This window comes from Mizuhopecten yessoensis, unplaced genomic scaffold (assembly GCF_002113885.1).
Source record: "Mizuhopecten yessoensis strain PY_sf001 unplaced genomic scaffold, ASM211388v2 scaffold716339, whole genome shotgun sequence".
In the NCBI taxonomy this organism is placed as follows: Eukaryota; Metazoa; Mollusca; class Bivalvia; order Pectinida; family Pectinidae; genus Mizuhopecten; species Mizuhopecten yessoensis.
In genome coordinates this window covers 895,835-908,488 of record NW_018480067.1, presented here as the reverse complement: position 1 = coordinate 908,488, position 12,654 = coordinate 895,835, and the positions used below count along the sequence as shown (strand labels likewise).

The window sequence follows — 12,654 nt, the reverse complement described above, 5'->3', positions numbered from 1 at the left end:
GCCCGCCCGCCCGCCCGCCCGCTCACGTGATAACATAATACGTCCCCGTCTTCGACGGGCGTATAAAAAGGAAAGAGAAAGAAAGGGACCAATTCCTTCTTTAACTACTGCAAAAATTGATTGTGCATACATGTACAGCATACTTGTACAGCATACATGTACAGCATACTTGTACAGCATACTTGTACAGCATACTTCCTAGCTTTTTCAAATTTCCATGGGGGAGATTGCACATGGCCAGATCTAGAATTAAAAGCATATAAATAAAATATGTGGACAATACCACCAGGTAAAATTAACACTTTTAAATGGCTTCTTTTGAGCTATTCTTTCAAATGAAATCATCAGATCTTAGAAAATATGATTAGTTTAGCAAATTCACTGGTTGAAAATGCTCAATATTAGGGTCCAAAATCATCGGGAGTCTCCCTCCAAAATAGGGAGTCTCCCTCAAAAATAGGGAGTCTCCCTCCAAAATAGGGAGTCTCCCTCAAAAATAGGGAGAGTGGGCAATATGGTACAGTATTTGTATTTTGTTTCACAATTTTTAAATTATCTTTTAAATACATGTTTATCTACTTTAAGGTAGGAGTCCTTTTCCTAAAATACCTTAACAAAACTCTGACGCATGATTATAAAACAAACATTAACATCTGAATTGATTTAATTAAATATGGTCAATTTGAATATTTATGAGCTATTTTTTCTCACACTCATGTCTTCATGGACCAGTGAGATATTTAAATATTTGTTGAAGATGTTTGATCAAGCGATATCGGTACCTCTATTTGGATAACATGATGACAAGTGTCTGATCGTTGTGACCCTGTCACCACTTGTCTGATCACCGAGGGTACACAATTGCTACCTGGTTCAAGGCTGTGTTAAACAGGCCCTGGGGTCAATATGTAGCACATACAGTGAGTCAGTAGTTCAAACTACCACATATTTGCCAACTCTCCCAATTTTGGAGGGAGACTACGGAATTTGGACCCTAAAATTGGACATTTTCAACTGAGAATTTAATAATAATAATTTGAGGTTCTTATATACCGCGTTATCACAACCTAGTTCATAGGTCATCTCTAAGTGGTTCACAAATTATTATTCGTGGTTATAGGGCCTTTGCAACCAGCTAATATCTTTCTCTACTTCCTGGAGAGCATACAGCCGGTGCTGCCATTTCGGCGCTCACAGCTAGCATTCTACAATTCCAGCAAGTTGCCCAACCATGTACTCATTTACAGCTGAGTAGACTGAAACAAGCGGAGTAAAGTATCTTGCAAATATCTTGATAATTAATTCCAATTTTCTAAGATTTGATAATTCATGATTTCATCTGAAAGAACAGCTAATTAAAAAGGTACCATTAAAAAGTGTTTATTTCCCCAAGAATGTACATACACACATTTTATTTATACATTTAATTCCAAACACTTGAAATATGCCCAATGGAAATTTCAAAAAGTTTGCAAGTATGCTTTACTTTTCTATCAAACAAAACTTTATGAACGTATATGCCCTTCTAAGTTTTTGCCATATATATATTTATGCAAATGACAGTGAATTATTCATCCATAGAAAATAATTCAAAAAATATGACTCAGAATTGAGAACTCAAGCCCCCAAACATGACTCAACACTAGGAACTTAGTAAATCATGAGAACTTCAGTTCAACTTTTGTATTTATTTTTCAGAACTCTCAACTGGAAATTTTATTGGTGGGCATTGGAAAAATTTCAAAAAATTTCAATAGCAAATGAGTTCTTAAAAATACCCCAATAATTAACCCCTGCAATTATTAGCATTAATAAACCTACTAAACAGTTAATCATCTTATGTTACTGATGATTCATCTTCGATACAAGTGGGATATGTTTTCGCTTATACAACACTGTGTATTATGTTTTGTATCTATCTATATATATATATATATGAGCAATACTGAGAAATGCTTAGAACCACTTGATCAGAGCTACTGACTGATATACCTTTTTATTTAGGCCTGCCTAATTGTAAAAGGAGAAAGTGATATGCACGGCCAGACTGGGGTTCCAACTCTGGACCCTCCGAACTCAAGATGGATGCTCGACCAATTGAGCTATAGGTACCATTCTTCGCCGACAATCAACCAAGCCCTGAGTTCTGCTACAATATCTTCCCTCCTTTTCCTGTTTCCAGTTTCCTCTGGCCCTAACACCAGACTTAAGACCTTTTGACAGATAAAATTCTGGTCAGACATCTATCTGTCAAAATGTCTAATACATCTGTTGTTAGGGTCAGAAGAAAGATGGCTATCTAAGTCTTTGCCCCCAAAGACAACTATTTACAACCCTAGCTGGTTCAGGTAGCCCCTTGCCAACTTAGCATTCACCCAGTGGTTGAAACAATGGTCAGCAAGCTTTCCAAATTTTGTAACAGGAGAAAGAGAAATGCACAGCCAGTCAATACCATGACTAGTGCAAGTCTAATGAATCGATGAGAAAATATTGTTAAATAATAAAATAAAAAACACCTTATTATCTGTATACTTTCCACTTACTAGAGTAGCTAGTCTATACAAACAAATCACATAATTAAATTATAAATAAAATTTACAGTCTCTAATTCAAATTCTGATTCCTACGGTGTGGGTTGAAATCCGGAAACTATATTATGAATACTGTATTAGCTATCTAAATATGTGGCTTCCACTTGTCTTCTTGGTTAACTTCATTACAACTGTCCATTCTTTCAGAAAGAATTTAATTGTTTTCAAGCACAAATAGCTATGTTGATATATTGACATAACCCTTGTTTCTGCAGACAATAGAGTGCTGTGGAAACTGCTGAGAGCCTTTAATCACTTAAGGATTGAGCGTCTGTCAGATTGCAGTTATAGGCAATATGAATGCAACCAGCTGGGTGACAGATAAATAGAATGATGTCCGGTGTACATGTAATGACATTATATATCTTGCTGCCGCAAAACCTCACTGGTCAAATTCTTGGAACAGCCGCAGTTATAGTGCAATTAACAAGAGAGATCATTTGGAATAACCCATGCCAGTGGTCAACAGTCTAGTTCTATAGGTTTCCACACTGAAAACAAAGTTTTGGAGGTGTATATAGGAATCGCCCTGTATGCATCCGTCTTCTCGTGATCCTTGTGATCCAGACTCCTCCTGAACTATTGGTTTTGATTTTTTCATAACTTGACAGAGTGAAAGTACACCATATCTACTGGTAGATGTGCATGAGGAAAGGGATTGAAGATTCAATGAAATTTCCTGGAGTTATATCCCTTGAAACTTGAAATCTCTGCTCATAAAACATTATAAGTTTTTGTAACTTGGCACAGGGAAACAACAATTCTGTTGATATGGAGGATGGAAGGAATTCATAATTTAACTATTTCCTTGGAGTTATGGCCCTTGAAACTTTAATTTCTACTTCAGAAACAAGTGTAAGTAGAGGGAATATCTTTGGGAGATTTCTTAGTTCTCTTGTTGGAACATAATCAGAGTATTGGAAAACACATTCAAGTCCATATTAACTCATTCACCCCTGAAGACACATTTGAACTCTTCCAATTCAAAGGTTGGAATAGTTCATTATGAAATTTCAGGGGTGGATGAGTTAAAAAAGACCAAGGCAATTAAGAGGTCAAAGTTCATAGTGTTGTTACTATTGTCCAAACCATAAGAAAAATCATCAGTTTCAGATATTCTCAAAAACGTTTGACTTAATGAGTGAGTAACAGTCTTATAGAACTTTTTCAGTAAAATAAATGGGAATAGGAAAGGTCAAGGCCATGACAAGGGGTACATGATGGGGTTGGGTTGAGGGTATCATGATGTTTGTGTATTGGGGGGCGGGGGTAATGTTTGTGTGACTTATCTTACTTCGTAATTTTGTTTTGTTAAATTAGGAAGTAAAAGTATGTGAAAACGTATAATCAAAGAATACTATTTATAATACACCAAAAACTTCATGCCTTGTAGCAGTCAAAAAGAGAACTTACAGTCGTGAATGTTTAGTCTGTTTCTGAGTGCAGACTTTTTAATGTGTAATACACTTGGCCTTTGTAACCTATTTTTACCCCAGTGAAATAGGACAAAATCTTGGATAATGACCAATTCATCAGCAGACTGTTAGTCATTCAGGCTCACAATCATGTGAATTTCCTGGCAAAATCATTACTGAATATTCCCAGAATAGATCTTATACACTTAGGGTATTAACAGTGAAGTTATACCTAATGTAACAGTGGCGACTTGATAAGGCATGGGGAAATTCAAATATTTGGGGATTATTATTCTTATTCAATCAGATTAATAAGAAAATAATGAAACACATTAATTTTAAAGATTTATTGATCAAATATCGGTTTTCACTGATTTTCAGCAACGTTTCCATATTTGAAGCATAGAAAGTATCAAAATTCTTTTTCGAGTATATATATATCCAAGAGATTACATGAGGACAAGTGTCTGATCGTCGTGACTCAGACACCACTTGTCTGATCACCGAGGGTACACAATTGCTACCTGGTTCAAGGCTGTGTTAAACAGGCACGGGGGTCAATATGTAGCACATAGTGAGTCAGTAGTTCAAACTACCACATACTTGCCAACTCTCCCTATTTTGGAGGGAGACTACGGAATTTGGACCCTAAAATTTGGCATTTTCAACTGAGAACTTGATAATAATAATTTGAGGTTCTTATATACTGCTTTATCACAACCTAGTTCGTAGGTCGTCTCAAAGCGGATCACAAATTATTATTAGTGGTTATAGGGCCTTTGCAACCAGCCAATATCTTTCTCAACTTCCTGGAGAGCATACAGCCGGTGCTGCCATTTCGGCGCTCACAGCTAGCATTCTACAATTCTAGCACTGCCCAGCGGTGAACCACATTCTCCTTTACATCTGAGTAGACTGAAACAAGCGGAGTCAAGTAACTTGCAAATATCTTGATAAATAATTCCAATTTTCTAAGATTTGATAATTCATGATTTCATCTGAAAGAACAGCTAAAAAAGTACCATTAAAAAGTGTATATTTCCCCAAGAATGTACATACACACATTTTATTTATACATTTAATTCCAAACACTTGAAATATGCCCAATGGAAATTTCAAAAAGTTTGCAAGTATGCTTTACTTTTCTATAAAAAAAACCTATATGAACGTATATTCCCTTCTAAGTTTTTGTCATATATATATATATATTTATGCAAATGACAGTGAATTTTTCATCCATAGAAAATAATTCAAAAAATATGACTCAAAATTCAGAACTCAAGCCCCCTAACATGACTCAACACTAGGAACTTAGTAAATCATGAGAACTTCATTTCAACTTTTGCATTTATATTTTTAGAACTCTCAAAAATGTTAGAAACTAGAAATTTTAATGGTTGGTATTGGGAAAATTTCAAAAAAAATAGCATTAGCATTATAAAAACTTACTAAACAGTTTATCATCTTATGTTACTCATGATTCTTATTTGATACAAGTAGGACATGTTTTCGCTTATACAACACTGTGTATTATGTTTTGTATCTCTCTATATATATATATATATGAGCAATACTGAGAAATGCTTAGAACCACTTGATCAGTGCTACTGACTGATATACCTTTTTATTTAGGCCTGCCTAATTGTAAAAGGAGAAAGTGATATGCACGGCCAGACTGGGGTTCCAACTCTGGACCCTCCGAACTCAAGATGGATGCTCTACCAATTGAGCTATAGCTATCATTCTTTGCTGACAATCAACCAAGCTCCGAGTTCTGCTACAATATCTTCCCTTCTTTTCCTGTTTCCAGTTTCCTCTGGTCCTAACACCAGACTTTAGACCTTTTGACAGATAGAATTCTGGTCAGGCATCTACCTGTAAAATGTCTAATACATCTGTTGTTAGGGCCAGAAGAAAGATGGCTATCTAAGTCTTTGCCCCCAAAGACAACTATTTACAACCCTAGCTGGTTCAGGCATCCCCTTGCCAACTTAGCATTCACCCAGTGGTTGAAACATCTTTTGCTGTAATATACATCGTTGTAAGCTTTTTAGCTTTTGGAGATGCCAAATTTTGTAAGAGAAATGCACGGCCAGTCAATAAAATGACTAGTGCAAGTCTAATGATTCGATGAGAAAATATCGTTAAATAAAAAAAACGCCTTTTATCTGTATAATTTCAATTTACTAGCGTAGCTAGTCCCTACAAACAAATCACATAATTAAATAATAAATAAAATTAACATTTAATTTAAGCTTACAGTCTCTTATTCAAATCCTGATTCCTACAGAGATACGGTGTGGGTTGAAATCGGGAAACTGTATTCTGAATACTGTATTAGCTATATGAATACGTGGCTTCAACTTTTCTTCTTGGTTCATTTCATTACAAATCAACCAAACTATGCATAGGCCAACCTGGTGATAAATAAATCATCGGATCAACGAACGATTCGTCAGGTTAGGAGTCCATCACGCGTGAGCCGGCGGCCTGTGACTTTTATAAATGCAACAAGCTCAGTTTATGTTATTTTTTATCATTTAGGTACAAAGTTCTGTTTAAGTACTTACAGCCATGATTGTAGCTTCTGATGGTCGTTGCTGTACTGTAGACAGGTACTAAAATACTTCGTGATCGCTGTGGTCGTTCACGCCTTCCTCTCGCTACAAATGATTGTCCGGGTAGCGCCCTCTAGTAGTATACGACGCGAGTAATTGAGGCGAATCGGGGGTAATTCACTTTAATACTTTGTAGTCGCCGTCAACAGGTACGTGGATCGTTTGGTCCTTTAAATGTCTGAATAATATCTTAATTGAAAAACTACCCGGTCTACAACGTTTCCATCTCTGTCCGAACACGAACCTTGTATACTGGACAGTGAACTTATTATTATCGCACAACACAATCAGAGAACAATGAAAGGTGAAATTTTTGCTTAAGTGATATTCCCCAAGGCAGTATATCTCAATTTCTCTAATGATATGCCATTGATACCACATGCAGTTAAACAAAGAAAATGGATGCCTTACACGTAGTGTCCACTCATAGAACTTAAATTCAATGATAAAATATGTTAATGATATCTATATATGTGAATTATGTAAAGCAATTTACAAATGACGATATTTCCTGAGGTGCATATGTTCGTGTTAATTCGGAAGGCCAATCGATCCAGAGACGTGTGAAGCCAAAGTATACACGTCTCTGAACGATCGTAGCATAGAGACATATATATATATATATATATCAAGGAACTCAATTAAATGGCAATCGACATATCTGTTAACCTGTACAATATTTTACAAATTCCACAATTTTATTAATCAAGCAAAAAGAACAAATGAATAAATAAATATATAAATGTATAAACAGTATTGCAATATTACCTGGTTTATTTGAAGTTCTAAATGGTAATGACCAACTTCAACAAGTTGAAGATAATGTCACGAGAGAGAAAGAGATTTAGTCGATTCCCAGGAGGCCAAAATGATATTTATTTAATTTTGAGGGTACAGTGACAGGAGAGCAGATTTAAAAAAAATCAGTAGTAGAACAGGAGGATATGCTATCTGGTGGGATCTTATTCCACCCAATATTGATCGTGGAAAGAAGGATTGTTTTCTGACCTGGGTTCTGCAGTGTGGTATTTGGAAGGATTGGTGATGAACATGCCTTGATTGCCTGGTTGCTGGTATATATTAGTCTAGTGTGTTTACTAATAACTACCTGATTGTTTACAATTTTGAACATCATACATAGGCTTGTGTCTCTGCGTCTGTCGGCAAGGGATCGCCATTTAAGAAAGATGGTTCAACGTATCGTAGACACTGGATGTTCTATGAGTGTAGACGTTTGTGTTTAGTACGTAACGAGCAGCCCTGCATTGTACCATTTGAATCTTATTGATGTTATCCTGGGTTTATGGGTCCCAAACAGGACAGGCATACTCTAGAGATGGACGAACTAATGATTTGTATGCCTGTGCCTTAACTGATGTTGAACTTATTTTTAAATTTCGACGGAAGACGCCAAGTGTGGAATTTTCTTTGTTGATAATATTATTTATGTGGGAGTCCCATTTAAGTTAGATTGAATTGTAACACCCAGGTATTTTGCTTGGTCTATGTGTTCTAGCGTATGCCGATGGAGGATGTAATTATGGATAATGGGGTGTGGCAGGGTTCAATTGTACATAGGATTACGGTCGCCTTCTAGCTTCGAGCTAGAGGGAATTGCCCTTTAGCTCAGTGGTATAGAGCGTCCAACTAGGAACCACGAGATCGAGGGTTCGATCCCCGGTGGAAGCACACTATTCTTTCTTCTGTTACAGGGGTTTCCCCCCTTGTTCACAGACAACACATTACACTTGCCCGGGTGGAAGGCCATCTTCCATGTCTTTTCCCAGAGCGCCAGTTTGCCCAAGTCTTGCTGTAGAGTTTCAGCATCACTGTTAGACTTGACAACTAGATAAGCGATAGTGTCGTCTGCGAACAAGCGGATGGTAGCGTTTAGGCCCACAGGGATGTAGTTAATGAAATAAATAAATAAACTTGGTCCGAGGACCGATCCCTGGGGCACACCAGAATGGACGTTAACGAAGTCAGTCATTTACCCCTCCACAACTACAGATTGTTTTCTGCCAAGAAGGAAATTCCCAATCAAGTTTACTACCTTTCCTTTTACACCATAGTTCTTGAGTTTGTGGATGAGAAGGGAATGGCTGACTTTGTCGAAGGCCTTGGCAAAGTCCATAATGAGAATATCAGTTTGGCATCCTTCGTCAAGGATTTTAGATGTGTCATCTATGAATTTGATCAACTGACTTTCGCACGATCGAAATTTGCGAAAGCCATGTTTCAGCATGCATCATGATGTTAGAAACGACGACGTGCTCTTTTAGTTTACTGAAAATACATGTCGGTGAAATTGGTCTATAATTTCCGATTTAAATTTCTGTCCTTTTTTATGAATGGGGGATATATTTGCCAATTTCCAATCAATGGGGACTAGACCTGAAACCAGACTGCGTGTCCAGTCATGAATTATTTATTGAAAAAGGTCGTGAACTAAAAATTCCAAGGGAAGAAAGATTATGTAATTGCTGTCTATATACAAACAATACAAGACTCGTTGAAGATGAATATCATTTTTTATTACACTGTCCATTATATGAACATATAAGACAAATGTGTGCATTGGAAAAATATGTTGAAGCAAAATATATGTTAATGACTGAAAATGAAGATAAATTAAGAAATGATGCTAAATTTGTATATTCATCTTTTGAAGCAAGATCAAATTATATTATATCTATGACATCACAAATTTAGTATTATTAAATCGGAAGTCAGTGCTATATACTAGTAAATTGTACGTTATAAGGTAATCTTCAGAAATTGTTTTTGATGTAAAAATTGTGTGAATATGGTTATTATGTACTGTGCAAATTGTACTATGGGCTAGTTGGCCTTGAAATACTTAATAAAATATCTTGAATCTTGAACTAGACCTGTAACCAAGGACTTGCTAAAAATTAGTGATAGAATGGGGGCTACTTCGTTAGCAAGTTCTTTCAGTACCTTTGATTTTATGTCATCGGGTCCTGCAGCCTTATGCGGATTTAAACCTTTGAGAAGTTTTAATATACCATTTTCATGGATCTCAATATCAGGCATGGTTGGAAATTGATGGTCAAGAGGCATGTTACATCTGAAAGTAAACTGGCGATCATTGAGGGTTTCAGGTAGAGTAAAAACAGATTGAAACTGTGTGTTGAGCTCTTGCGCTTAGCCAACAGGATTATGTATTACTTTGCCCTCTTGCTTTAGTGGGGAAATGCCGCAGTGATCGGATCGTTTGGCTTTAATGTAAGACCAGAACCGTTTCATGCCAGAGTATTTGTTATTAGTATTTGGACTATTGGGATTTATTATATCTTCAATATGATCCCAGTAAGATGTGCGGAGTTCCATTGGGACTAGATGTTTTATTTCTTTAAATTTTGATTTTAATGAAGAATCCCCAGATTTTTTTTAGATTTTATGTATATAGCCTATCAAGTTTTCTGATGAGCTTTTTTATTTTATTTCGGGGGTACCCATGGTAGGCTAGTTTTTTGGTTTTATAGTTTTCTGAGGGATGTGTTCTTTGACAAGTTTTACGAGTTCAGTTTTAAAATATTCCCACATTGAATTTGCGTCCCACTCGTTTTTTGTTAACATATAATTATGCACATTGCCCAGATGAGATTTAATGCCATTCCACTCAGCATTTTTAAACACAGGGATTGTTCCTGATTTTTGTTTTATTGGTGTAAGTTTAAATTCAATATTAACCATGTTATGGGCAGATAGGCCTGGAATGATTTCAGTACGGGCCACTTGTTTTGGAGAATTTGTTATGACCAAATCTAAGATATTGTCATTTCGGGTCGGTTCTTCGACAACTTGGACCAGTGTCGTCCAGAAGGTTTGAAAAGTCATAATGGATTATGGTATGACTTGTTTTGGGTTTCAAAACTTTGTTCTTCCAGTCCCATCCGGGAAGGTTGAAGTCTCCGTCTATTATAAGGACTGTCTTTTTTATTTTTGAGGCCTCATTTATTGAATCTATAACAGATTGCATGCTCTCTTCGTCAGACGTTTTTGGGTGGTAGAAAGAACTGATGTAAAGAGTTCTACTCCCGACTGCCTTAACCTTAGCCCATACCATTTCGCATGAATTATTGAGCGTGAGGTTGTGTACCTCATCATTAATAAGGTCTTCCTTTATCGCAATGAGTACACCTCCACCATCTTTGCAGGTGTCACACTTTTTACGGTCGTTTCGGAAAATTGTGTAACCCAAAGGAAATATTTCGGCATTTTAAATATTTAGGTTGAGCCAGGTCTCGGTGCCAATTACAATGTCTGGCATGGAGCTATCTAGTATGTTGCCGAGGAAGTGTTAGCTTATTTCGAATAGATTGAAAATATATTTAGAATCCTTAGGGGTTTACTTTGTTGTTACCTGGTCCAGGATTTAACTCGATCAATATCATTTGCTTGCAAAAGGACGAGAGCAAGTAGGCAATACAGAGTTTTGGTTGCTTTGAGTTTAGAAGATAATTTGGATGGTTTGAACAACTTGTACAACATATGTTCATAACAGGAGTCATAGGGCTGTGGGTCATGCAGGGTGATATTTCTTACAACATTTGAGGGATGAAAGACATTTAGATAATCTGCTTTTGTTTCTGCATGATGGTATGATTTTGACACGAGCTCTAGGTGTGCCTCTGCTTTTTGGGCATTATAAACACAGTCCCCGTTTGTAGGCATGGATAAGCACACATGTTTTTCGTATTGTGAGGTTCCATAAACAGGAGATTTATAATTTTGTAGACTTACGATGGTGGCAAACACCACAAAAGAGCCGAAAAATTTGAGTGTTACAAGCATTGTAGTGCTTCTCACGGTGTAGTGCCTCGGGCCATGACGTGTAACAAGACTTGATGTTATGTACAGATGTAGTGTTAAACCTTCTGCCTTCGTGCGACCCTAAGGCACAGTATGATTCGCGTACAAATGGAGCAGTAGTAAGTAGATGATATACACGCAAAACAGGGCATAAAAATCATCTGGGGTGTTGTTTGTTTACACCGGAAGTTAGCACTCAATGCGAGAAACATGTGTGACACTTCGCGGGGAAACGTGTCAGGAAAAACAAAATATAAATTTGAAATTCAGCAAGCAGGGTTGTATACAGAGACATTTTGGAAATACATGAATCTGTTGGTGTGTCAAGAACGAAATTATAATGGTGTGTTACGTTTGGTTACCATAGAATTCCTGTAATTTAACAAAAAGTGCCAAAAATTTGCGGAAGTCTTCAGAAGACAGCCATCTCTCAAGTGTCTCTACATGAGATCACATTATACATTATCAGCAACGTGATGACCCTGACTTTCTGATTACGAGTTACCTTTCTGAGTGACTGATGCAGGTCTAGTAAATAAATGTTTGATCAGTCTTTCACGTTATTTTCCCATTTTGTTCGTTGAAATTTCTCGACTTCCGTTTTTCATCCCAACCTCGCTAAATTTTGCACGAATCTGAAGAATTGTTCTATACTTTAACACTTTCTGGAACGTCATAAACACCTAAGTAGTATCGTATCGGATATCAATTGTAAACAGAGTAGTCACGTTGATAATGTATGCCAAAAGTATCGAAGCAGGTAAGTGTTCTGCGTCAACTAAGATATATATTAAATAGACAAACATTAAAATAGATAAACCCTACAATCTTCCGTTATTAGAATACTGTTGAGAGGTATGGGATGGTGTACCATTAGTTTAGGTGACAAAGACAAACTAGAAAAAAATCACGAGATTGCTGTAAAAGATGTGGATTAATTAGGTTGCCTTTCTTATTATTAGAGAATTGTTGGTGCTCCGAAAGTGAATTGCAGCCATTATCTAAGACTAAGAAACGAAGCTAATACCATACGCAATGATCTACTCCATTCTGTATTATATAAATATCACATTCATGAGAGGGCGATATTGCATATTTTCATCCCAAGGAAGCATTGTTGACCGAGGCGAAGCCTGCTTTCCGAGGGGTGAAAATATGCAATATCGCCCTCTCATGAATGTGATTTTATGT

General features: G+C 36.7%; 1 protein-coding gene across 1 annotated transcript in view; it reads right to left on the bottom strand.

Moving 5' to 3' along the window:
• Positions 1-6,735, bottom strand: part of LOC110443321 (acyl-CoA-binding protein-like) — a 13,947-nt gene extending 7,212 nt beyond the window's left edge. The window contains exon 1 of the mRNA XM_021487483.1: positions 6,577-6,735. Within this exon, the coding sequence (XP_021343158.1) occupies positions 6,577-6,582 (6 nt within the window). The 5' untranslated portion in view covers positions 6,583-6,735. The remainder of the gene's footprint in view (positions 1-6,576) is intronic.
• Between the last annotated feature and the right edge of the window lie 5,919 nt (positions 6,736-12,654).